This window comes from Malurus melanocephalus, unplaced genomic scaffold, assembly GCF_030028575.1.
Source record: "Malurus melanocephalus ecotype Western Australia unplaced genomic scaffold, MMel_1.1 scaffold_1061, whole genome shotgun sequence".
Lineage (NCBI taxonomy): Eukaryota > Metazoa > Chordata > Aves > Passeriformes > Maluridae > Malurus > Malurus melanocephalus.
In genome coordinates this window covers 62358-86234 of record NW_026624293.1, presented here as the reverse complement: position 1 = coordinate 86234, position 23877 = coordinate 62358, and the positions used below count along the sequence as shown (strand labels likewise).

The window sequence follows — 23877 nt, the reverse complement described above, 5'->3', positions numbered from 1 at the left end:
GGAGGAGGAGGAGGAGGAGGAGGAGGCGGAGGCCCCGCGCCGCCCCCGCCGCCGCCGCCTTTGTCTGCGCGGGGCCGTGCGGACGCGGCGGGGCCGTGAGAATGGAACTGACTGAAGGTGAGCGCGGGTCGCGGCGGCCCGGGGTGGAGGGGCCGCGGCCGCCATGTTACTGCGGGAGCTGCGGCGGCACCGGGGCCGGCCCGGGCAGGGCAGGGCAGAGCGGGCACCGGGCTCGGCCCCGTGAGGCGGGACCCCCGCTCCGTGCCCCCGCGGCCGTGTCCCGTGCCTCTCACCGGGGCCGTGTCCCGTGCCTCTCACCGGGGCCGTGTCCCGTGCCTCTCACCGGGGCTGCGGGCGGCAAACTCGGGGTCTCACAAGCGGAGCCCTCGATGTCACCTCGCCGCGGCCTCTCCAGCTCCCAGGAAAGGGTTTTATTGCGCGCGGGAAGAGCCGCGGATCAGCCAAGGGGTTGTTGTTGCACTGACGTTGTTTTTTTGCGGTGATGTTGCGTTGTGCCGTACTTTGTTGTGGTCTCGCTGTGCTTTCATTTCGCTGTCAATAYACTCTGTCGTTTCAGTGTTGTTAAAGGTCTAATGATAACACGGTTCTACAGATACAAACTAGCCCAAAGAACAATATTAAGTAGCCARTGGTTACAGTTGAAGGATAAATTGTAGTATATTTTGATAATTGTTTGGGTCTTTCAGTGACCTTTTGCAGAGATGCACGGTAAATGTTTTGGTAGTTAGATTTTTTTAAATTAATTGTTTTTATGAACTGCTTGAAAAGATTTTGTTCCTAATCATGAGCACGCGCTTTATGAAGGTACAGGGTAAGAGTGGAAGATGGTTGTCAAGGACTGTATGTTTTGTTTTAATACAAACATATTKTGCATTTTTCAGTTTTGCAGCTTTGCCTGAGTTTGAGGTGCTTTATATGAGGTACAGTGTGGTTCTTGGCCCTATTGTGATATGTGAGAACCTATCATGATGTTACAGTGTTTGGCATTGCCAGAGATCTGACTTCTGGCTTCCTCTCAGTATCAGCCCATGACTTTTCCTGAAGATTCAAATATTTTCTTCCACATTTCCCATTTGAATCCTGTGGCTCTCAAACCAAATGAGTCTCAGAGCTCCTTTTTCAGACAAACTCCTTTTCTCTGCTGGCCAAGTGGTTTCTTTCCACACTACCGTGGGAAACTTCGTCCAAATGCCCTTATCAAACCCAGTTACAGACGTGACTGTTTTCTCTGGCATTCAAAAACCAAACACAGAACACCTTTACAAAGGTGCACAGGGAAGCAACCTCACCTCATGCTTCAAAGTTTGTCAGGAGGCCTCTGATTCACCGCTGGTGTCTGCCAGGAGGAACAGCTCAGCCCTGCTGCAGTCAGGAGAAATCCACAGGCTGCAGTTTCCTGTTAAAACTCACTAAAGATTCACGTACAGGTGGAAATTTGGCATTGTCTYGACGTGTGTAAACAGAGCTTTGCCTGTGGGATTTGTTAAGGACATGCAGAGCAGAATGGGACAAAGCACAGACTGAATGCAGGGGTCCCTGGGAGCAGTTGTTTTATTTCTGTCTGCAGTTCAGACAATTCTGATGTTCCAGGTGACAAAGGTGTCCCTCTGGGTGATGGTTAATGTGGCTGGAGGCAGTGAGTATCTCAGTTCTGGGGATGAGTGAGGTGCAGGGCTGTTTGGTTTGGTTTTTGAGAGGTCAGGAGCGATTGCATCACTTCAAACACCCGGCCTGTCCAGCCAGGCAGCTCTGTCTGTGTGTCTGTCTGTGTGTCTGTCTGTCAAACACCTGCAGCAGTGAACAGCCACTGATGGCTGTTGGATGTTTGAGGGGACCAGCACCAGTGCAGGCTGGACACTTKGGAATGAAACAGCACAGAAAGTGGCAGTGAACATCTGTGGGGTAAGGAAGGGTTGGGAGGTGTGAGCAGAAGTTTGAATCTCTCTGATTTAAGTCTGTATGGACAGGAAGTGGATCCATACTTGTACATTTAGAGGTCCAGGAACTTTTGCTTTTGAGGCTGTTGATAGAAAGGATGATGAGGCAGTGACACAGTTCTGAGCACCCACGGCTGACTCACAGCAGGGTTCAGCTCCTCTGGGGAGCCAGCAGGCCAGCTCCTGTCTCACATCAAACCTTCCATCCCTGAAACACCTTACCTGTGCCTGTGCTATCCACATGTGGGGATTGGCAACAGAAAAGGGTGGAAAAAGGTTTGGTGAAACCTCTGTTTAAAATACATGAACGCTGGACTTTTATCAGTAGCTKCTGTGCCTCTCCTTGCTGTGGCCACAGCCAGCCTCAGCCAAACCTACAGAACTCCCCAGCTGGGAAGAGGAAAAGCTGGGATCACATGGGATTGGAATTGTTTGATAATCTGAGGTCAGTTGTTTCTTAGTTCAATGCAGCGTGGAGGCAAAGCTTGAGAACTTTAAGTCTTKTTTTCTGAGAGCAAAGTTGAAAAATGCTCATTCTAGAACTGGCTTTAGGTAAGTGTAATTGCTGATGAAAACRTGAACCTGGAGGATCCATAATCTCTGCAAAACCTTCCCCTGACTGACCACTCACTGTTGGAGTGGAACTGATTTTTTGAGTGATGCTCAGCTTATCTGAAAGGCTTGGGATGGGAATTGAAACAGGGTTCACTTAAAGAGCTCTACTAGGCTGACCTGCYTTATTCTGTACTGCTTATATGTTTTCATTTACCTTTTCCTCTGGTACTTGGTATTATGACTCTCCTGTGGACAGCAAGAAAATATTTACTGAAGGTGTGTAGAGTCCCAGTGTTCTAAAGGGCCCTGTGTCCCTGTCTACCCTGGGAAAGGACAAGAACAGAATGGTGGACACCCCCTTTAAGGAGGAAACTCTCTCATTAGCAAATTCACTTTTGAAGATGCTGATTTCAAGTTGTTTCCGTGTTGATATCAAGTTGTTTGCAGCCTCTGTAAAGTGTGGAATGATGAAGCTGTTAATCTGTCTATCTCCAGTGTTGTATCAATGCAGGGTCTGTTATGGGTCATGTTTGGAAGCCAAATTGTACAGCTCACGGTGGCTAACAGTGAGTTAATACAATAATCACTGGCATAGTGAGAAGAATACTTTGCTGCCAGATCAGCTGGAAATCCTGTGGTTGCCCTGTGGTTTGGGTGGTGTTGCTCTGCAGCAGGGACAGCTCTCTTTGGTGACAGTGGGGTGTTCTTTGCTTTAGTGCTTAGGAGTGGTGTACACAAAGTGATCTTAGGTTAAGATGTTGAGATTCCTGTGTGCTCAGGATTCCACATTTTGTTCAGTTGTTTTGGGTCACTCCAGAGCCTGTCCTCTCACTGTAATCTTGCCCAGATGGCTGCCACTTCACTGGGCAGATTTGGGGACTGATCCAGTGATGCAGAATTTGGGCAGGAAGGAGGGTGGGAGAGTCTGTGTGTGTTAACAGTGATGACCATGAGGGACTGGGCAGGAAGGAGCTCACAGTGTGTCAGTGCTGGGGGAGGACAGACAACAGCCTCGATGCTTTGGGGTGCTCAGAGCCCTGCCCCTGAATTACTGAGGCACAAATTTGGGATGGGGTGTCCTGGCTGAGGGACACAGGTGAGCTCCAGAAGGAAGAAAAAAAGCAGCAAATGATAACGAATTCTTTAACTCGTAGCTCCTAAACACAGTGTAAATGCAATGCTCTAAAGTTCATTAATCCACACTYCTGTCATGTACCAAAACAAAGCACAATGGCAGCCACCTCTGCAGTGCCTGTGGGAGCTGCATTGGCAGCTGGGACTGTGCCCTTCCAGATGTGGATGTTCCTGAAGTGCTGTCACAGCTTCCCAAGAGTTCTTTGTTAGTATTCAGAAGAAAAAAAGATTGAACTTGGTTTTAGTAAAAAGTAAAGCCCAGCCTAGAGTGAGAATCTGCTGTTTGCTCTTCAGTTTGGCAGATGCAGAGTAACAATTTGGTGGTAAATAGTACAAACAGTCCCACTTCCTTTTCCCAGAATGGGGGTGGTTTGGGGTTTTTGACCTTGCTGTGCAATCCTGTGTGCCGCTCCTCAGATCTGCATCCCCTGATGGTGACATCTGTGTTGGTTTGCTGGCTGATGTGTGGAGCTGTGGAGGAAGGGATGCTTTCACAGCTCGAGGTTTAAAAGTTCCTGCAGTGAGAAAATTCTGCTGCAGAGCCTTGTGCTATTATTGCCCCGAATTGCTTAATTACGGTGACAAACGTGCTGGAGTCGATCTCACAGGACAGTGAAGATGAGCACAAACATCACTTTTATCTGAGTGTGAAGATCATCTGAAAACATCACCCCAAAACATCCAGCACAAATCTGATTAAGTCCTTTTTCCTGCTGGAASTTCAGTTACTTTTTGGAGTCTTGGAGAAGGGAAGTTCCCAGGGTTAGGAAAGCTCTTAAGTTATTGAGATGTATGGCTTTGGAAAGGTGAGAATTTCATGTGGGCTGGGTTTAATGGAAGTTCCCGTTAGAAGAAGTGTCTGTGGGATGCATTAATGTAATTTCAAACACAGACCAAAAGGGCACAGTAACCCTCCTGTATGCCCACACAGGCAGAACAAATACATGGGGCCGTGTTTGCTTTGGAAGGGCTGAACTAACCTTGTGGGAAGCAAACTGGTGTTTCTTACCTGCAGGTCAGGTCACTGTGTGTTGCTTCTTGTTGAACATTGAGCTGCTTACGTGAATGCCAAAGCCTTCTYGAGCCAGCAGTTGAGTTTTGGAAGCCTCACTGATTTAGACTGATTTTGGTGTTTCAGTATGCACTGGAAAGTTGAAGGTGTGCCAGTGCTCAGCTGGAATCTCATTCAGTGAGTAAGCTCAGGGTTTGGAGGGCTGGTGATGCTGAAGCTCAGAACCATGCAGTATTTAACATGACAATCAGGTTGAAGGGCAGGAGTGAGAGTAACCCTCCTGACACAGCTGCTGAGAGTCAGTGCTTTCAAACTCTGTTTTTCTGGAGAGGGAAGAGTTGGGGATCCCCATCTGAAGCTGTTGCAGTGCACTGGTTTCCTGGTGTCTGAGGTGGAATGACCATTGTGGCTCAGGGCCTTGCTCCCCTCATGGCTTCTCATGTCATGAGTTTCAGCAAGGAGGTGGGGAGGGAGGAKGAAAAGAGGTTTCTCTGTTTGTCTTTCTGTGATGTTCTTGGCTTGTGCAGTTTGCAGTGAGTGTGTCAGGAGAACTTGCTGTCTCTTACATGCTGCAGGGTGAAATGCTGTCCAGCTGCTTCAGGTTGTAATAACCTTTCCTGGTGCACCAGAAAGCTGAGGATTTTGGCACCATTATTCTGACATGGTTACACTGGGGTTCATAGTTCTTAAACACTCATAGGTGCTTGCTATGTTTTTTGAAATGTCTTGGAAAAGAAGAAATTAGCCATATGAAAGACATGTCATAGCCCTTTGTAAAGGCTCAGTAACACCAGTGCTCTCTAAAGCCATGTGAGGGTGGCTGCTGAATAGAGAGGGGGAAATYGGTCTTGAGATTCCTTTTTTCCTCAACTGTTTAATTTGCTTAATTACCGTTTTTTAATTTATTCTGACTTCTTATTTCCTTTCCCCTGCCTCTAGGCCCTATGAGAAAAAGGGAAAGCTAAGGATGCTGGAGCAGAACAATGGATTTCTCTTTCTCTTTCATGCAAGGGATCATGGGAAACACAATTCAGCAACCACCTCAACTGATTGACTCGGCCAACATCCGCCAAGAGGAGGCCTTTGATGGCAGCAGTGCCATTGCTGAGGATGGGGGCCGGACGCCGTACGAGGCCGCGCTGCAGCAAGGCTTCCAGTACCCCACGGCAGAGGAGCTGCCCCCCCTCAGCAATGGGTACCCCCCGGCCATCAGCATGTACGAGCCCCAAGGCAAATACCAGAGCTACACTCAGTATCCCAACGGATCTGCCAATGGCTTTGGGACGGTCAGGAACTTCAGTCCCCCGGAGTATTACCAAATGGACAACTCTAACAGCAGGCAACACGAAGTTCTGGAAAAAACTTCCCCTCCCCAGGCGCCGCCTCCAGCACCACCTTCAGCTCCACAAGCGGGGATTCCAAAGAAGACTGGCTCACCAGAGATCAAACTCAAAATAACCAAAACTATCCAGAACGGCAGGGAATTGTTTGAGTCCTCCCTGTGTGGGGACCTGTTGAATGAAGTCCAAGCGAGGGAGTACGCTAAGGCAAAACATGAAGGGAGGAAAGAGAAAAGGAAAAAAAGTAGCAAGCATGACTCTTCCCGACCGGAAGAGCGCAAGTCACACAAAATTCCAAAATTAGAACCAGAGGAGCAAAATGTAAGTGGAATGGTGATTTCAGCCATCTGTACACCTATTGTTGATGGAGAGCGGGTCCGGCAGGGTTTGTCCTTGTTCTGAGCACACTGAGTCACCAGGCTTTACTTACTCGTCACAGCCTTAGCATGAGGTTGCCAGGAGCTGTCTGTGGAACAACACAATGTTGATTAAATGGCTCGTATGAAAAAAAAAAAAAATAGAAAAGGTTATATATTGTGTTTCTGTCAGGTTCTGTACCATACTTCCATATCCAGAGGATGCACGTCAAGTGGTGTTAACTGAGATTCCAGGAAACAAACACCCAGGTTTTGAGAGAGTTTTTGAGCTGGTGCTCTCTTACTCTTTTCCTTTCAGTTTTTGTTAACCACTCCACTGTTTCTGTTTCCTTTTCTCCTGTTGGTTTCTGCCTTTCCCAGTTTGAGGGGGTGGGTGGCAGAAAGGCTGAGGAGCACCAGGAATGGGGAAGTTGCTGTATCTGGCCAGGACAGAAATTGCCCAGTGCAGGCTGGGCTGGGCTGTTACAGAATGTAGCTGAGTTTCTTGTAAGGTCTGTGAAAGYCTCTGTTGGTGCTTGCTGCTTTCAGGGAGAGGATCTTGTCCTGCACGGATCAGCTCTGATCTTGTGGAGTGGGTTCTGTGCTCCTCTTGGAGCCCTGTGAGGTGGCTGTAGGAGCTGCTGTGTCCTGCTGGCACTTTGAGCAGTGTGTGTCTTGCACTGTCCCTGCTTTTTGGCCTCTCTGCCAGACTCCATTGTCTCTACATCCCACTGTCAAACACTTTGTCTCCCCTCTTGCCAGTGGTTCCTGTTCTGCTCCTGGAGCTTTAGCTSTGCCTGTTCTTCTGGCTCTGTTATCTGCTTTCCATGAAAGTGGAATCTTCTGTATTGTACAGACTGAACTGAAACCTTGCATCTTGAAATTCAAGTTCCTGGTCATGTGTGTTCACCAGAAAACTTGGTCTTGCTACTGTCCTCCCTGTTGCTTCCATTTCCCTTTCCAGTGGTGGTGTTGCAATAAGTGTTTCGTGTAACCCAGCCCTGTTGCACACACAGCCTGCTCTGACAGGAACAGCATTTTGTGCTGGTGGTTTTTGGTATGAGCTTWCCAGGACAGTCTCAGGTCCATCCTCCCATCATTTTGCTTTCCACTGCACGATTTCATCTTCACGTGCATTCGCCATGTACAMTTCTGTCATCTTCAGTGTTAGTGGTGTGAGACCTGGGAGGATTTCTGTCCAGCAAAGAGCAATATGATCAATCTTAAATGTGTGTACAGACAGTTCCAAATGWGACACTGAGCTGTGCCACCCCGACCTGAGCTGTTCTGTCCCTTTTCTTGTGTCCCTGATTCTCTGGGCTGGTGTGAGTTCTGTGCTTGAAGTGGCCTGGGAGTGATGAGGATTGTCAGCATTATTTCTCACTGCTTGTGTCTGACTCGTCCTTTTGCTGCATTTTGATCCTTTCACTTCTGACATCTCTGCTGCAGAAAAAGCAAATGTGTGGCATCTGTCTCCTGAGATAGTTCCCATCCTTATCTCATCCCCTGTCCCCTGATGTCCTGGCATGGCCACCCCACCTCGGTGCCAACTTCTGGTCAGGGCTGATTCTTCTCTGTGTTGTGGACTTTTGATCCTCCAAATATATTTGTCGACTCCATGCAATTTAACATTGATTTTACAAGGATCATGTTGTGTATTTAACATAATTTATGTACTGCAGTTCTTGCAGATAACTGGTGTACAATGAGACTCACCACGTTACTGTGGATATCCTCACATGGGGTTCTCTGTTTTTTTGGAAATTGTATAGTATTTTAGGTAGAAAGTTATTTGGATTTGCTGTTTCTGAATGTATGTTCTTCTGTCACCTGTTACAGGGGAACACTGTYGTATTCAGGTGTGATTGTAATGTAAATAGTGCAGGGGAAAACAGGTATTTTTTTAMTGTGATGTTACAATGTTAATTTGGTACAGGGAATAGTCATATTCATGTTTTCTGGGTTCATGGTTGCCTTTCTCTCTTGTGAATTACTTTCTTCTGCCTGGTTTCACTATTATCTTCTGTTGTTTTACTGTCCCCTTACCTTGTCTGTGTTTGTTTTCCTTTTTTCTCTTCATTGTTACCTATTTCCTAGAGACCAAATGAGAGGCTTAGCACACTCTCTGAGAGACCAAGAGAAGATGCAGTGCTGGAGGAAGCCCCGGTTAGTACACACAACAGTTAACACTTTGGAACTKAAAGAGTAGTACTATTTTTGGACTGTTTCTTCCATTGATTCTTTAATTTATCTGATAAATTAGTTGCCATTTCTTTTAAGCTCTTATTACTGCATCAATGCATCTCCATTGTACTGTATTTATTGYTTTATTTTATCCTAAAAGCAATGCTCCTAATCAATTTAGGAAGCAAAAACATTTTGGAGGGGTTGGTGGCAGWTGCTCTTTTGTGTCTTGGTTTGTCAGTGATGATGTTACGTAAATCCCAGCTGTGTGCAGCTCCTTTCTGTCATGTTTCTARGAAATGTTTTTCTCATCTTGGATTATCAAACCTCAGGGACATCAGAGAGAACAACAACAAGTCCCTGTGGATGGTGTGTACATCTCCAAGTGCTCTAAATCCTCTCCTGTGGCTTTAATCTGGTGTTTCTTTGCAGGTCCAGCAGCTTTTGCCGTCCCTTCCAGCACAAGTGACCCACGATGTCAAATTCCAGGTTGGGGATCTGGTTTGGTCCAAGGTGGGCACGTACCCCTGGTGGCCTTGCATGGTGTCGTGTGATCCGCAGCTTGACGTGCATACCAAAATTAACACCAGAGGTAAGGCAGGAAGCTCTTTGCCACAGTGCAGGTGTCTGTAGCTCTTCCTTTATTAAAAATATCTTAGTTCTGAGCTGCCTTTGCAGGTGAATGCTGCTCTGTGTGTGCTGAGCAGGAGAGTCGTGACATGCACAGCACTGTACCTGGTGCATGACCTCTGCTGGTGGATTATCCACAATGGGCTTGGGCACAGCTGCTTCTGCTTTTCTCAAGTGTTCAGTGAGGGCATGGTGTACTGAACTTTTATCTTAAACTGTTCTGCACCCAGCCCATTGTATTTCTGCACTTGAGCCAGGAATAGAGTGCTGGGGAGGAGCAAAGAGCAAGCTCCACTTTGCAGAGCAGTGTTGGTACAACTGCTGAGTGGTGTTTTCTCTTCCAGGTGCCCGGGAGTACCACGTGCAGTTCTTCAGCAACCAGCCAGAGCGGGCCTGGGTGCACGAGAAGCGTGTTCGGGAGTACCAGGGGCACAAACAGTACGAGCAGCTATTGGCTGAGGCAGCCAAGCAAGCCAGCAACCACTCTGAGAAACAGAAGGTACTGGGGGCACTGGGAGGATCAGCTCTGTAAGATATACCCTGGGACAGCTCTGGAACTCTGCACTGCTTTACCTGAGAGGGACTGGCTGCATCTCACTGCCAGGAGTGTTTCTCACTAACATCATGAACATGTTTCCATGCTTGTATGACTGAAAAAGGCTGAGAGCTGAACCTGCTTTGTGTTTCCTCATGATGGAGTGATCCTGGSCATTGGAAATAATCTTACCTCTCTRTYAGCATGYCAAGTAGAAACAAGGCCTGTGTGCTCACTATTTACTTGTGCTTTGGAAAATGATTTTTAGATGATATTCTTCCAGCCCCTAATACTAGTGGATATGTTCCTTTTCCATTGTTGAATTGGAAAGAAAGTGTTAGCTGCAGGAATTACTTACTGTGTAGATGAACTACTTCAGTCAATATTTATGCTGATCAAATTAGTGATGTGGAAAGAAAGGAGTGTTTATAGAAAACTAAGGAGGATTTAAAAAGTGGCTAWGTTAGGATGAATTCTRTGTGTCATAATGGAATTATGGGTTGAGTACTGCCCATGGCTGGCTTTGGTTTATTGTAACTCAGRGCTGACAATTAATTGTGATGATCTTATGAATCAGTTTGAGTGTCTGCTTTTACCTTGAGGAGGGAATTCAGTGTCCAAATTCAGTGTCAAAAATACCCTGTAAATTGAGAGCAGACTTCAAGCTGCTTGAAAGATGTAGAGACCCTGAGGATTGCATTTTAAGTGCTACAGTGGCAAAATCTTCAGTGTAATCAGCTGCTTGTCTTTGTCCCTAAAGATTCGCAAGCCGCGGCCGCAGAGGGAGCGAGCGCAGTGGGACATTGGCATTGCCCACGCCGAGAAGGCCCTGAAAATGACCCGGGAGGAGAGGATAGAACAATATACCTTCATTTACATAGACCAAGAGCCAGAGGAGGCTTTGGCCAAGGCCAAAAAGACTGCTGCTTCCAAATCAGACATAGCCAAGAAGAACCGCCGGCCGAAGGCAGCGCCGAACGCGCAGGCAGAACACACCAATGTGGGGACAGGATCATCACCTTCCAGTGCTGAGRCACGGAGACAGGGCCAGAGGAGACAGTCCAGTGTGGAGGAGGAGGAGGCACCACCTGTGAAAATTGCATGGAAAACAGCTGCAGCTAGGAAGTCCTTACCAGCKTCAATAACCATGCACAACTTGGATCTGCAAAAGTGTAACATGTCTCCGGTTGTTAAAATTGAACAGGTTTTTGCCCTTCAGAACGCTGCTGGGGATGGAAAACTCATCGATCAGTTTGTTTATTCCACCAAGGTACGTGYTTGGTGCAGTGACCCCCCTTTTGCTCCTGAATTATCCCGAGCCTGCCTTACTAGGGAGCTTGAACTGTGTCCACCAAGCTTTCACCATCCGTGTTCCTTTYATTGGAGAGATGAACAAACAGACAGATGTGACAATAGAATCTTTCAGTGCAGCTCTGGCAGTAACTTTTCCTGGTGTCAGAGCAGCTCCCTACAGATGGCCCTATTTTTGTTTGCAACACRTTAAAAATATTAAAGCTGTTTGACTTCAGCTTCCTAATTGAAATCATGCAAAAATTCTTGATAAAATCAGTGTTTTTGTGGGAAACAGATAACAAAACTGTTAATAATGTACTGAAAAGTTATAACTACATTTTGTGTAACAGACTTTTAAATTGAGTTCTGCCTCTGAGCTTCCTTCAGGTGCACAGCAGCTTCCCACAGTCAGTGTAAGGAAAAGGCTTAGGACTATTTCTCTGCCTCCTTCTTCTGCCTCTCTACCTGGAGAGTGTTTATTTCATCCTAAGCCCTATAGAGAAGGTAATGTTTAGAAAAGTCACTGGAATTGTTTTTTCCTTGTGTTTAAGGGAGATTGAGAGGGGTGGAAAGTTCTGCAGGGAAGCAGCTCCATAGTAGATTAATCCTGTGTATGTGTTGGGTTGGAGAACATTGATTGTTTCTGTTCTGAAACTGAGGGGCAGATCTGTTACCTGGTAGCATCACACCTCTGTRACAGGGGAAGACAATCTTTTCCTTTTTTCTTTTTAAGGGAGTTGGTAACAAAACAGAAATAAGCATCAAAGGACAAGAGAAACTTAATTCTTCATCAGCTCAGAGAAGTGAAAAAGCAGTGGTGCAAAATGTGTCCTCTCCTGAGACACCTTCTGGAGCAGCAGGTAGGGAAACTGCAGAGTCCTGCTCTGAATATGAGCCCTCAACACTGAAATTCAAATATCAAACCCAACCTTTTCTCTTTACTTAACAATTATTATTTATATCTTTCTGTTTACATAATAATTGTAATGAGCATGGCTAATGTAACACACAATGAGCCAACAAAACACAGCATGGCTGTGCTGTGGGATTGCTGGTTTGGCCTCTGAACTTCATATCTGCAGCTCAGAGCCCGAGTCAACATATTGAGGGGTGATGTCCTGAACAGAGCAGATGTGAGCTGSTTTGGGAAACAGCAGAAGTGGATGTGTGTTTGCAGGGTATTGCCATGGCTTTTGGCCCCAAATGGAAACTACAAGAGCTGTCATGAAAGGAAGAGAGTCAGAAAGCAGCACATTTCAGTAGGGAATGTCTGACTCAGCATGGGGACTCCCTAGGCCTTGTTATTGAGGTCTTGCATGACCTRTTACAGAACAGGGGTTTTTAAAAACTGCTTCAACTAACTTTGTCAAACAAATGAGGTAGTGCTTGCCTGATGTGGCATCTCGGGGGCCACATCATAAAGCAGTGAGTGTTGAAGTGTCAGGTCTGAGGGAGAAGAACCACTGAAGCAAAWAATGGAGCTTGGACCTGAAACAATAAACCTGGAATGAGCTATTTGAATGCCATAATATTGCCTGGTGTCACTTCAGCTTTAACTATCCAGCTATTTGATTATTTCTCCCTTTCCAAACATGAAATAAATGAGAACTRGAGTCAGTGCTCAGCATCCACGAGTCGTCTGCAAACACACTTGAGGTTCTGTCCATGTGTAGCTTTTAGCAGAGTCATTTGATGTGCAGGTTTATGGAGTGTGTTTGGGACTGCAGAGCACAGGCCAGTTACTCCAGATTTCCTGCTGTGAGTGGGGTTGGCCCTGCTGTTGTTGCCAGTGGTGGTTTTTTCCAGCTGTGGTTGCTGTAGTTACTGGAATTGCCTTGCAGCAGGAGAGGCCRTCGCTGTTCTGCTTCCCTCACCTGGGATCTAAAGGCTTCAGCTTCCCTATGGCTCCTCAGATGGAGGGGGTGAGAATTCTGAGCCTCTCTTTTTTCATTTTCTTAGGGTTTTTGGATACGTAACACTCCACCAGCTAACACCCTGTAAGTGCCTGAGTTTTCCTGCAGTGCACACTCCAAACAGTCACTCTCAAAGCCATTTCCAAAGTCCAGTTATTGGTCCCCTCTTGTGGAACATAACTGCCAAGTCCTTTTTTCMAATGTAAGGTCACCGGAACTTCAGAATCCCTTCACGGTAAAGTATTTCCCAGCCTGACTCTGGGAGTCCTTACTGATAACCTGCAGTTACATACACAGAATTCAATAATGCTGGGAAGATAATTCTGTTATTTGAAATCTGCTACTGCAAGAGCAGCCCTGAGAATCCCTGCTGCCTCTGCTTCAGACACTGAACTAGGATTTGTCTCCAGCAAGGTGGAAGTTTGGTCCAGCATATATCCTGAAATCTGGATGAAAATATGCCTGAAGATGGGATAGGAATTGWGGAGGTGCTGACTGGATCCTTGGAGAGCAGGAAGAGGAGAAAGTGCCCATTGCAGTGATCAGTGCTGCTGTCAGCCAACATTAGACCTGGTTCTGGAATTCTCTAATCCAGGCCTTGATCTTACTGCCTTGGCTTTGGTGGGGCAGCACAGTTTGAAAATCCATCCTTGGTTAAAGTAACTGTTGCTCATACTTGCTCAAATTTTCCTGAAGCTGCTTCAGGGSATTTTGGTCACACAGCAAAGTGACAAAAGATGTTCCTGAGCTCTAAAGTGGAGACTCACTGCAGCTGTGGGAATCCCTCAAGGGATGGGGCCTACTGGAACCAGGAGTTACACGTGGACAAACACGATGGATGTTGACCAGAGTCATTAATTTCTAAATTATTAATAATTAAATGCTATTATTCGTTAATTAATGTGCCATAAAAGTTTTTTTCCCTTGAAGAAAAACCATTTTTTCCCTCAGAAATGCAGTTATTGTAAGATGATAACTTTTCCAGCTGCATAGTTTAGTTACTGAGACACTCCCGAGCTGTTCAGCTATGGGAAAAATTCTCATCCAATGGATCAAGAGGAATTTTCAATTTTTTCTCTGAAGTCCTTTTGCAAGGCTGTCTTTCAGTCTGGTTCAGGCCTGTGTGTGTCTCCAGATAGCTGATCTGACAAGAGCAGGCAGGTTTATAGGTGTTAACARTGCATCTGTCTGGCACAGTCAGCTCCCCAGAGTTTGCACTTTTGCTTGGAAGAAAACAAARTATTTCACTTTGTATTTTTCACAAAGTATTTTAGCTGTGTCTTGTTTAGGTGAACCCCCCGACTGAAAACCCAGCTTAATGCTTCCCAGCAGCTCATTGTGAATTCTCAGGTGCCAGTTTTGTGTCAGAGCTGAGTGTGTGCTTGCTCCAACAGCTGCCTGTGGTGTTGAGTGTTGTGTCCATGATTCTTGATGTGCCTGTTTGGGAGGTGCTGGAGCACAGAAAGGGCTTTTGATTTTGCTAGCCTTGGTTGCCAAAAATCCAGTAKCTCCCTCTTCATCTGTTGAAATGTCACAATAACCTTCATTAATCTGAGTTTGTTTTCTATGGCAATACTTTAAAAAAACTTGTTTTTCACATTCGTTGATGATGATAACACATTGTGGTGGATGCTTCTGTTTGTGCTGAGTTTTTCTTCATCTCGAAACCTTCAGGTGAGCTTTGAGGTCTGGTGTGGCTGCAGGTGGTGCAGTGTGGGGCTGGCTGTAGCTGTTGTGTGACAGAGGCTGTCACCCCACAGAGGGGGGGCACACAACTAGTTTTTGGGGRAAATAATGAAGCTGTGCTTTGCATCTGAAATTTCTAGTTTGTTTTTGTTCAAGGAGTTGGTTGTGGCTACCTTCGCAAAACACCAAAGATGGACTGTCTGGTTCAAAATTAACCAAGTGAAGATTGTGCCTGAGAAGTGTATTATGGATTATGGAAATCTGTTTGCCCTAAGCTGGATTTCAGCCTTTTGTTCCACTCTGTTACTGGTGTCTGTTTTCTGAAGCTGATCTGTCTCTGGAATCAGAATGTGTGTCTGCAGCCACAGCACCAGCTGGCCAATAGCTTGGAACTGAATTTAAAAATAAAACATTCAAAAGAGGACAAAGTCTTGGTTTCATTCCTTTATGTGGTGTTGCACATCTTGCTGTACCTCAGAAATACAAGGAATCATATAATGGAAACCTTTTTCCTTCTTCAGGTTCTATAGAAAAGAAGCAACAGAGAAGATCGATTCGAACGCGCTCCGAGTCTGAGAAATCCACYGAAGTTGTGCCAAAGAAGAAGATCAAAAAGGAGCAGGTTGGCTTCCTCCATGTAGAGAGTTAAAATATATCGTATTCATAAATGTTGTGGCTTATATTGGTGCCTTTTTATTTTTCTCCATTTTTCCCCATCGGGTTTCGGTTTGGACTATCCTCCATGAAATCCCCCTGTCAATGCCATTGCTGTGACTCTGCTGCTGGCATCTTCTCAGTATCAGGCAGGCTATGGAAGTGGGAACGCAGTGATGGATGACTCCTAATCAACCTGCCATGTTTCCTTTGACATTTCTGTTCTCAGCAAAAATGGTTTTGTTTCAGTGATTTTTTCTTGGATGGAATTGCCACCAGGTTCTTTCCTTTGGCTCTTGATTAGCTGCTGGTTTATGTTGAGGTTTTGTTTTTCATATGAAGTTAGAGTGATTAATTTGACCACTTCTGAAAATGGACTTTAAGAATGATTTCACTTAAAGATGAATAGTCAGACTTTCGTGTTGGCAGACATCAGCAAAACATTTCTGGGATATACCTTTTTTTCCTGAAATAGTTCTAACATGTACAGGGCATTCCTTTAATCTGGATGTCAGACAGACAAATGTTGTTGCTTTAAAAAAATTTTAATGATCAAGAATTTCTGCGTGGAAATGAGTAGGAGAGTGCAGTGGATGGACAGAAATATTAAAACCTGCATACACATTTAACAAGTTTGTCAAAGTTGTTGGTTCTTCTCCTTGCATGGTCGATTCTCTCTTCAAGGCCTCTGTCTGAAAGCTGAGAATTTTATATAAATGTTTCATAGTTTAGCTTCTCCCAGTGAGAATTTTTAAAGAGGGAGTCAGGATGAAGATTTATATGGGAAGGGGAAAAAATATTTTTATCTCTTTAATTTATTCTTTGCTCTTTGCGCTTTGTTTTGCACTTGTTTCACTTCAGAGACTGAAAGTGAACCTCATTGCTTTTTTGGGGTTTTTTTTTCCTTATTTTTCCTTTAATGCTGCAGCATTTCTGCACTGCTGTGCAGCAGAGGGGTGCTCCAGCTCAAGACAGTTTCTTGCTGAAACTTAAAAGCAGTTTAAATGTTGGGTGTGTGACACCTGATGTGCTCCCTGGAGCCTCTTGGCAGGAGGTATTGCAGCCTCCCCCTTTCAAAAGAGGAATTTTATGTTTGTAAGTGTTTCTTAATTTAACAAAGGTATAAGAACCAACAAGATGAACTTCATGGATCCCAGATAGCTTTGTGTGCTTCTTTTAGCTGGCTGATTCAGTCTATGGACATTAATTGAAGTGCTTTTCTCAGGAGAAGTATCTGACTAAAGTAAAACCCAGGGGCACTGTAATGCACAAAACCTTGAATGTATTAAGTTATATTTAAAAAAAAAAAACTTACTAACTTCTTACAATTATGCAACAATATTTGTTACCCAAAGTCAAGTTTTCTTGATTCCCCAGTTAGTCTGCAACAASTTGGTATAAAATTATAACTGGAACGAGTACAATTAATGGGAAAAACAAAATGTTGATGCTACTGTTACAGTGACTAGTGGAGAAATAAAAGTGATTGTTTAGTTTTTATATTTGTATTACAAAATGTATCCTATACAAATCCTTCTACTGTATGTTTTTACCTATTGTACAACAAAATAAAATATTTTTTAAAAAAATTATAGAATAATCCTTAAATATTTACTAAATGTGTTTCTCCATGCATATGTAACCACATTGCAAAGAAATAACTTGTAATGCTTAACCTTAAAAACAGGATTTTAGGCCAACAGCTTTCTTCTGTARTTMCGATCCAGTCACCAAATTCCCACATCTTCCATGTGTGTTGGCAGAACAGTTCGTAAACAGGGTCAAGGACTGGRAGTGCCTTTTGCAAGAGTGTAAAGTGTCCATTTGTGTGCTGARGTGTTTGTGGCCCTTGTGCAGCTGTGTAGAGCCCTGCACCAGGGCACCAGACGGGACAAGGGCTGCAGGAGCTCCAGGAACGCTGCTGGCAGTGCCCACGTTGTGTCTCACCCTGCCAGGGAAGGTGGGGTTTTCTCCAGCATCAGGGCTGCTGCCCAAAGGGCCCTGTTCCTGCCTGCTGGCCATGGACACAGCATTCTGTCACCTTGGTGCCACACAGAGGGTGCAGGAGCTGGCAGTGCCCCGTGGCTGCCGCGGCTCCGGCCACCAGCGTAGGCAGGAGGGAACCCAGCGGCTCTGCAGGCTCRGCCTGAGCAGGGGATGGCAGCTCCCACCCAAATTTAACCCCTTCAACTGACCTGTTTGCTTTTTGCTTCTAGGGAGAAACATTCCTCTTATTTTAACTGTGCATTTTCCTTTCAAACAGGTTGAAACGGTGCCGCTGGCAGCAGTGAAGACGGGGCTGCAGAAAGGTGAGTTACAGGTGAAAATGAAAACTTGGTGGCTCATGATCTTTGGGCAGCAGCTTTGTTTCTTGTGAGTCACAGAAAGCTTGAGCTCTGTGGGGCTGAGCTCAGCTCCTCTGGGGATGGGCTGTGTTTGGGGTTCTGCTCCTTGGGCATTGCTGGGGGAGTATGGGTTTATTCATATTCTGTAAGCACCAAAGTCCTTCTTCCATCTTTTAAAAGTCTCTGCTTAGCCAAACTTGAGGATGATGAAATCTCCTAAAGGTTTATCCTCCCTTAAAGACAATTTATTACCTTCCTYCACTGCATCACTATGTTTGCAAGTTTGTCAAAAGCTCTGCCTAAGCTGGTTTTGAATTAATGAAAACAATTCAAGTAGTAACAAATTGCAAACCGAAAATTAAGGCAGATAATGTAATCCAGGCTTTCATCTTTCTTTCCTGTATTAATTTTAGATAAAAAATAGAGAACATATATTAAAACTAATTTTAGCCTGTTGTGTTAAGGTGCAAGTGAGATTTCAGACTCCTGTAAACCCTTGAAGAAGAGAAGTCGTGCCTCCACGGACATGGAGCTGACCAGCTCAGCCTACAGGGACACGTCTGACTCTGATTCCAGGGGCCTCAATGATTTACAGGTAAAGGTCTGTTGGTTYTCACAGGGACCTGATCAAGCTGTCAGTGATTACTGCTAAATATGTGAACATTTTTCTACAAATTTTGAATCTTTTACTGTCTGAAAACAAAGCCTGGGTCTGGTTCCCCCTACTCCCTTCCATTGGTTTGATACGAAAATACAATCTTTACTTACAAATTTTCCTATCACTTTGTTTAGCAAARCATTGGTTTAAATCATGGTTTTCTCTGTGGAAGGTTTGAAATTCTTTAGGGATTGGGAGATGCTGCCTGTATCTGGTATAAATCCAAGGAGAATCTGGAAAAGTAAGAGAGCTTTTTATGGTGTTTGGCTTGTCAGGTGAAATATAGCAAGGCAGCTCTTGTGTCTTCCTAGGGAAGTTCAGCACTTTTCCAGGACCTTTGTGTCTCYTGACATACCAAATGGTCTTTTGACCAACAGTGACAGAAATATTTTTCCCAATGTGGTTGCTGTTTGAAATTGTCTGGTTTGAGTGCCACGAAYGTTTCCTCTTTGTAGGGCAGTTTTGGGAAGCGTTCAGACAGCCCCTCAGCCACTGCTGATGCTGATGCCTCAGATGTGCAGTCAGTGGACTCCAGCTTATCCAGGAGAGGAACKGGAACAAGTAAAAAAGATTCTGTTTGTCAGGTAACTGGTGGTACTGGGAAGTGAATGGGTGCTGAATAAGTATCCTGTGTTTCTGTTGTCATATTAACCCTGCTTTATTTTAACCATATCTCTTAATTCAGTCTTTCAAATAAAATAACCAGGCTTTTAGGAATTTTTATGTTCTGGAAATGATTAATATTAAATGATTCCTAAGCCCTCCTGAGGGCCAGAAAGCTCATCAGCTGGAAAGTGATGTCTAATCCAGACCTGCCAGCCTCAGTAGAAAAAGTAGATGCCATTTTCTGCTCCTTCTGAACATTTGATGGTTGATCAGGATAGGCCAGAATAAGAATTTGTTAATATTTTGAAAAGAAAATCCTGGAATCTTGTGGCCAGTTTCCTGGTCCATTGTAAAGGACCTGAAGAGCAAGAGCAGCTTGTAGCCTGAGAAATGGAGGAGTCCAGGTGGATCCTRTGGTGCTTCTTCTGTCTCTGTCATGGCTTGTGCAGTTCTCCTGCCTTTTTCTAGTTGTGAAGCAGTTGCAGGCAGTTCCTGTTGTTATAAGCTGGCAGTCTCTGGATTTCAGGGTGCYCTGTTCCCTGCTGAGCTCTGTGCCTTTGCAGATCTGTGAGAGCTCTGGTGAGTCTCTGCTGGCCTGCGAGGGTGAGTGCTGCAGTGTTTTCCACCCSGAGTGTCTCGGCCTGAAGGCTGTGCCTGAGGAAAAGTTCATCTGCAGCGAGTGTAAGAATGGTGAGTGTGTTCATGTGCCTGCAAAACTGGGAGGCATTTCCCCTTTGTGGTCAGAGCAAACCAAGATGGTGCTTTCTGAGGGCTTGGGAGTAAGTTTGGGTTATTCCACTACTTTTTTAACCTCTGAAACTAGATTCTCATTTTCCACTTAACAAGTACCTCATAAGAAAAAAAAAAAAAGTAATAAACTACTTAGGGTTTTACTTGGAATAAGAGATGTGAGCAACAACTCCAGTGTTACTGTGGATCATGGTAATAACCAGTGTTCCTGTTGAATGGGAAGGATCCTGTGTTGCTCACACTCTGTTGGCATCAGAATTTTTTTGGACAGTATGGCTTTTACAGTTGGKTTTCCTTGTTCCTTCTTTCCCAAGGAGAGCACACGTGCTTTTCCTGCAAGCTCCCTGGCAAGGACGTGAAGCGCTGCTCTGTCAGCAGCTGTGGAAAGTTCTACCACGAGCTCTGTGTGCGCAAATTTGCCACGGCCCTGTTCGAGTCGCGGGGCTTCCGCTGCCCCCAGCACTGCTGCACTGCCTGCTCCATGGACAAGGACATGCACAAAGCCAGCAAAGGTGAGCTGTGAGAACAGAGGAGGCTCAACTGCACCATCACAGGAACAATTTGTCCAGTTCTGCTCTGTGACAGAGCGTGCAGCCTCCTCAGTGAGGGCTTTACTGAAATATTTCATGGGTGGGAAGCAGCCTGGCACTTGTGCAGTGTAGCTGCATCCACACAGCTTTTGGTGCTGGGTTTAGTGCAAGCCAGGGGTTCATAGTATGAGACACAATGTTGATTTTTAGAGACAGTTGGTAGCGGCCTTGTGAACAAGGAAAAAAAAATCCTTTTAGAAATGAACCAAAATGTTTAAACCAAACAAATMAACTTCCATCATTCTAGAGTCTTTCTTAACAATTTTAAAGTGGAAGTTAAGGGGTAATATTTGTGGAACTTTCTTTAGAAAAAAAGATGTCACTGCTTATTTTTTAACCTAGTACTGCCATTGGAATAGACCCGGCCTTGCTTTTCCCTGTGAGGAATTTTGCCCTATCCTCACCTGAGCACTGGTTGTCTTTGAAGGTGTTTTCCAGGCTGGATGATGCTGTCCCTGTGACCCATTCCTTTCCCTGTGTTCTGTTGGACAGGTCGCATGGCGAGATGTCTGCGCTGCCCCATTGCCTATCACTCTGGAGATGGCTGCATTGCTGCAGGAAGCTTGTTTGTGTCATCCCACATCCTCATCTGTAGTAACCATTCCAAAAGGACTCACTCCTCATCAGCTGTAAATGTAGGCTTTTGTTTCGTTTGTGCAAGAGGTGAGACACTCGGTTTTTTCCATYTGATAGTTCTGTTGGCACTTGTGCAGTTTAGTGATATAAATAGTGTTTCATGAGGAACTCCTCCCTTGTTAAATGCTGCCTGGAATATTGTATTTTAGTTTAGTTTAATTTAATGTTCAAAATTTATTTTATTTTGTTTTATTTTAGTCAGCACTTCTCATGAGATTTCACATGTGTTGATCCATAACATTTGATAGGCAGAAGCAGCAATAGGCACTGGGGCTGATTTGTTCCTCCAGTAGGGAAAAGCAGATCCCAATCCCCAATTCCAGCCATTGCATGCTGAGAGTGGCTGCTGTGTTATTAATCACTGTATTAAACAGAAGGGGATTCTTTCACTACTACAGGCTTAAAACTGCTGAAGGTTTTAAGGCTAAAAGGTAGGATTTACTCACGAACTAGAAAACTTCATTTTAATTTATAACTGACATCACATTGGAGAACTTAGAAAGAAAACCTTTAGCAGTACTGTATGAGCAGGTTTCATGCTGGGCTTTTCCATATGTCAAAGTTCTCTTTTTTTTCTTTTTAACTTTTTTTATTTCCCCACTTGTTACTTTTATGGCTCTTCAGTCACCAGGGTTCTGCCAGTGAGCAGCTTAAAAAATGTCGGTGCAGCATTGCTTTTGTCTTGAGATTCAAAAGTGCCATTATTCTTAGGTGTTTGTATAATTCTAATATGTACCTTCTGCAGAATCTCAGCAGTTTCTATTGGATGTGTTCTCTTCAGGAGCTTTGAGGGTCTGCTAATAGGGAAATGAAAGTGAGCTGSATCCTGAAGTTACTTGTTTTCACTTGTGTTCATTCATTGACTTTGCAAGAGTAGAGGAATAATTACAGAGCTCTRAATGGCAAGAAATGCAGAAAGAAATTTCCATGCTTTTAGTTTTTTTTTTTCCCATTTCACATTTTTCTAGTAATTCTCTTTGTACCTGAATCTGGTTCCATCAGAGATGTAACTGCACAAGTCTGTATTCTCTCCTGRCAATCTAAATAAGCTCTTGAGCCCTGACAGATGGGATTCCCTGTCCTGTGTATTCCCCAGGTCTTAATTAGGAGAACTTGAACAGTTACAAACCACTGCCTGAATCTTCCATGTCTTAAAGCAACTCTTGTTCATCTAGAACATTCTTGAGGAGTTTGTTCCCACCAGGCCTGGCTGGAATGAGGAACCAGAGGACAGTACCTGGGGCAGGAGCATTGAGCATCTGCTCAGAAGGAAATGGGGAACTGAACTCTTTAGMAATCCTTGGGCATCTTTGTGAGAATGAGGATTTAATTAGTATTAGTTGCTATCAAAAGCAGAGACTTTGTATTTAGATAGAGTTCTTGAAGTGAGACGTGTAGATGAGGGACAATCTATAAAATCCACAAACTTGCTTACAGTGAGGTACTTGAAATACAAGATATTGAAAGACTGCTTATTCAGGACTCTGCAATACCCTCCAGTCAGAGTTTTACAGTTCACCTGATTCCATGTGTAGGTTCCCTTGCTTTAGGAATCCTGCTGAGGATTTGTGTCCAGATGGGCAGGCCCCAGTCTTCTTTCAGCAGTATTTTTGGCACCATCCAAGAGCTTCTCTCCACCCTCAGCTTGTGTGCCCCAGAGGGAGAACCGGGGSCTCTCTTGGCAGCTCATCTTTGCTGTTTCTTTGGGGCTCAGTTCTCTGCTCTTCCTGTGAGTGCTTCCACTCTGCAGCTCTGGGCTCTTTCCTGGCTCTTTGAGTAACAAGGACAGGCTCTTCTTGGTGCAGGACAAAGAGCTGCAAAGGCTGTTTGGAATGGAGTTAGGTAGGGAACAGAGTGCTGGACTGGGGGAGCTGCACCACCACAGCCCAGAGCAGAACCCCTTTGTGCTTGCAGAACACTGACCCCTCATTGCTTTCAGCACAGCTATTGAGATAAAACACCTGCACAGATCTCAGGGACAGTTTGTAGTGAGTGATGGTGAGCTCTCATTCCCAATTCTGTTCTCTCTGTAGCCCCAGCTCAGAGCACAACTCTGCTATGGTGACCATCACTGCTGGGTCTGCAGAGGAGCTTCCTTTTCCCCTTTGGCAGGGAGAGGGGATCCCACAGATTCAAACTTTGCTGCTTTTCTTGTGCTTGTTTATAAATGCACAAAGAAGGGTAAAAAACCAATTGAAACTCAGCTTAGAAGCAGCTTATTCATGACAAGATTTTCCAGTTGAGTCTCTCCAGCACAACCTCTTYGTTAGCCCAGAAACTTTGTCAGACTTTCCTTTTTCTTCATTTTAGTCTTTTTTCATTCCCACATAATGCATTAGACGTATTCATTGGGTTTATTTGATTTTTCCTTCATGGAATCATGGGTAGTTTCATTGCAACTCATCTCTTTCTGTTTGTTTCGTATAGGGCTGGTAGTGCAGGACCATTCAGACCCCCTGTTCAGTTCCTATGCCTATAAGTCCCACTACCTACTGAATGAGTCAAATCGTGCTGAGTTGATGAAATTACCTATGATTCCTCCTCCTTCGTCAGCTTCCAAAAAGAAATGTGAGAAAGGTAACCAAAATAGTTTCTTTCTCTTTAATTTACTTTCGCTTTTTCTATTTTTTCTCTCTAAATCAACGGAGAAATGTCTGCTTGTCCCCACACTGACTGCTTTCAGTGACCGTCACTCATGGTTATTGTGAGCCTGTGTTCATGTTGTTGGCAATTTTTATTTTTTTCTTTAATTACAAAAGGGCTTAAAATAATTGCTGTCACTAAATTCTCCTTGGAAGAGGTTTGGTCACTGTCTACCTGGCCTGGGCTGTTCCAGGTTCAAGGAGCTGTTCCAGGTTCAAGGAGCTGTTCCTACCTGTTCCAGGAGCTGTTTGCACAGCAATGTGAAGAGGAACTAGATGAATCTTGCTATTGTTGCAGTTTAGTATTTACCTGGATGATGTAAAACCACTTCTTAAATTGATTGGGAGCTTGGGATGGTGTGCAAATCCTGGGAATAGAGAGGGTGTTTGGGGTTGGATG

The 23877-nt window shown here is 44.8% G+C and overlaps 1 protein-coding gene across 5 annotated transcripts in view; it reads left to right on the top strand.

The window, feature by feature from the left end:
- The first annotated feature begins 6 nt into the window (after nt 1-6).
- The window catches only part of NSD3 (nuclear receptor binding SET domain protein 3), a 33964-nt gene continuing 10093 nt past the window's right edge, over nt 7-23877 (top strand). For 2 of the 5 annotated variants that reach the window (XM_057386801.1, XM_057386805.1), the window contains exons 1-15: nt 7-117; nt 5599-6320; nt 8453-8521; nt 8972-9131; nt 9514-9668; nt 10465-10974; nt 11731-11857; nt 15118-15218; nt 17514-17559; nt 18060-18190; nt 18709-18837; nt 19423-19549; nt 19924-20121; nt 20692-20862; nt 23263-23412. In XM_057386801.1, the coding sequence (XP_057242784.1) occupies nt 5643-6320; nt 8453-8521; nt 8972-9131; nt 9514-9668; nt 10465-10974; nt 11731-11857; nt 15118-15218; nt 17514-17559; nt 18060-18190; nt 18709-18837; nt 19423-19549; nt 19924-20121; nt 20692-20862; nt 23263-23412 (2752 nt within the window). In that variant the 5' untranslated portion in view covers nt 7-117; nt 5599-5642. Of the gene's footprint in view, nt 118-4639; nt 4806-5598; nt 6321-8452; nt 8522-8971; nt 9132-9513; nt 9669-10464; nt 10975-11730; nt 11858-15117; nt 15219-17513; nt 17560-18059; nt 18191-18708; nt 18838-19422; nt 19550-19923; nt 20122-20691; nt 20863-23262; nt 23413-23877 lie in introns of those variants that run through there. The other 3 variants (XM_057386802.1, XM_057386803.1, XM_057386804.1) reach the window with 3 other exon arrangements.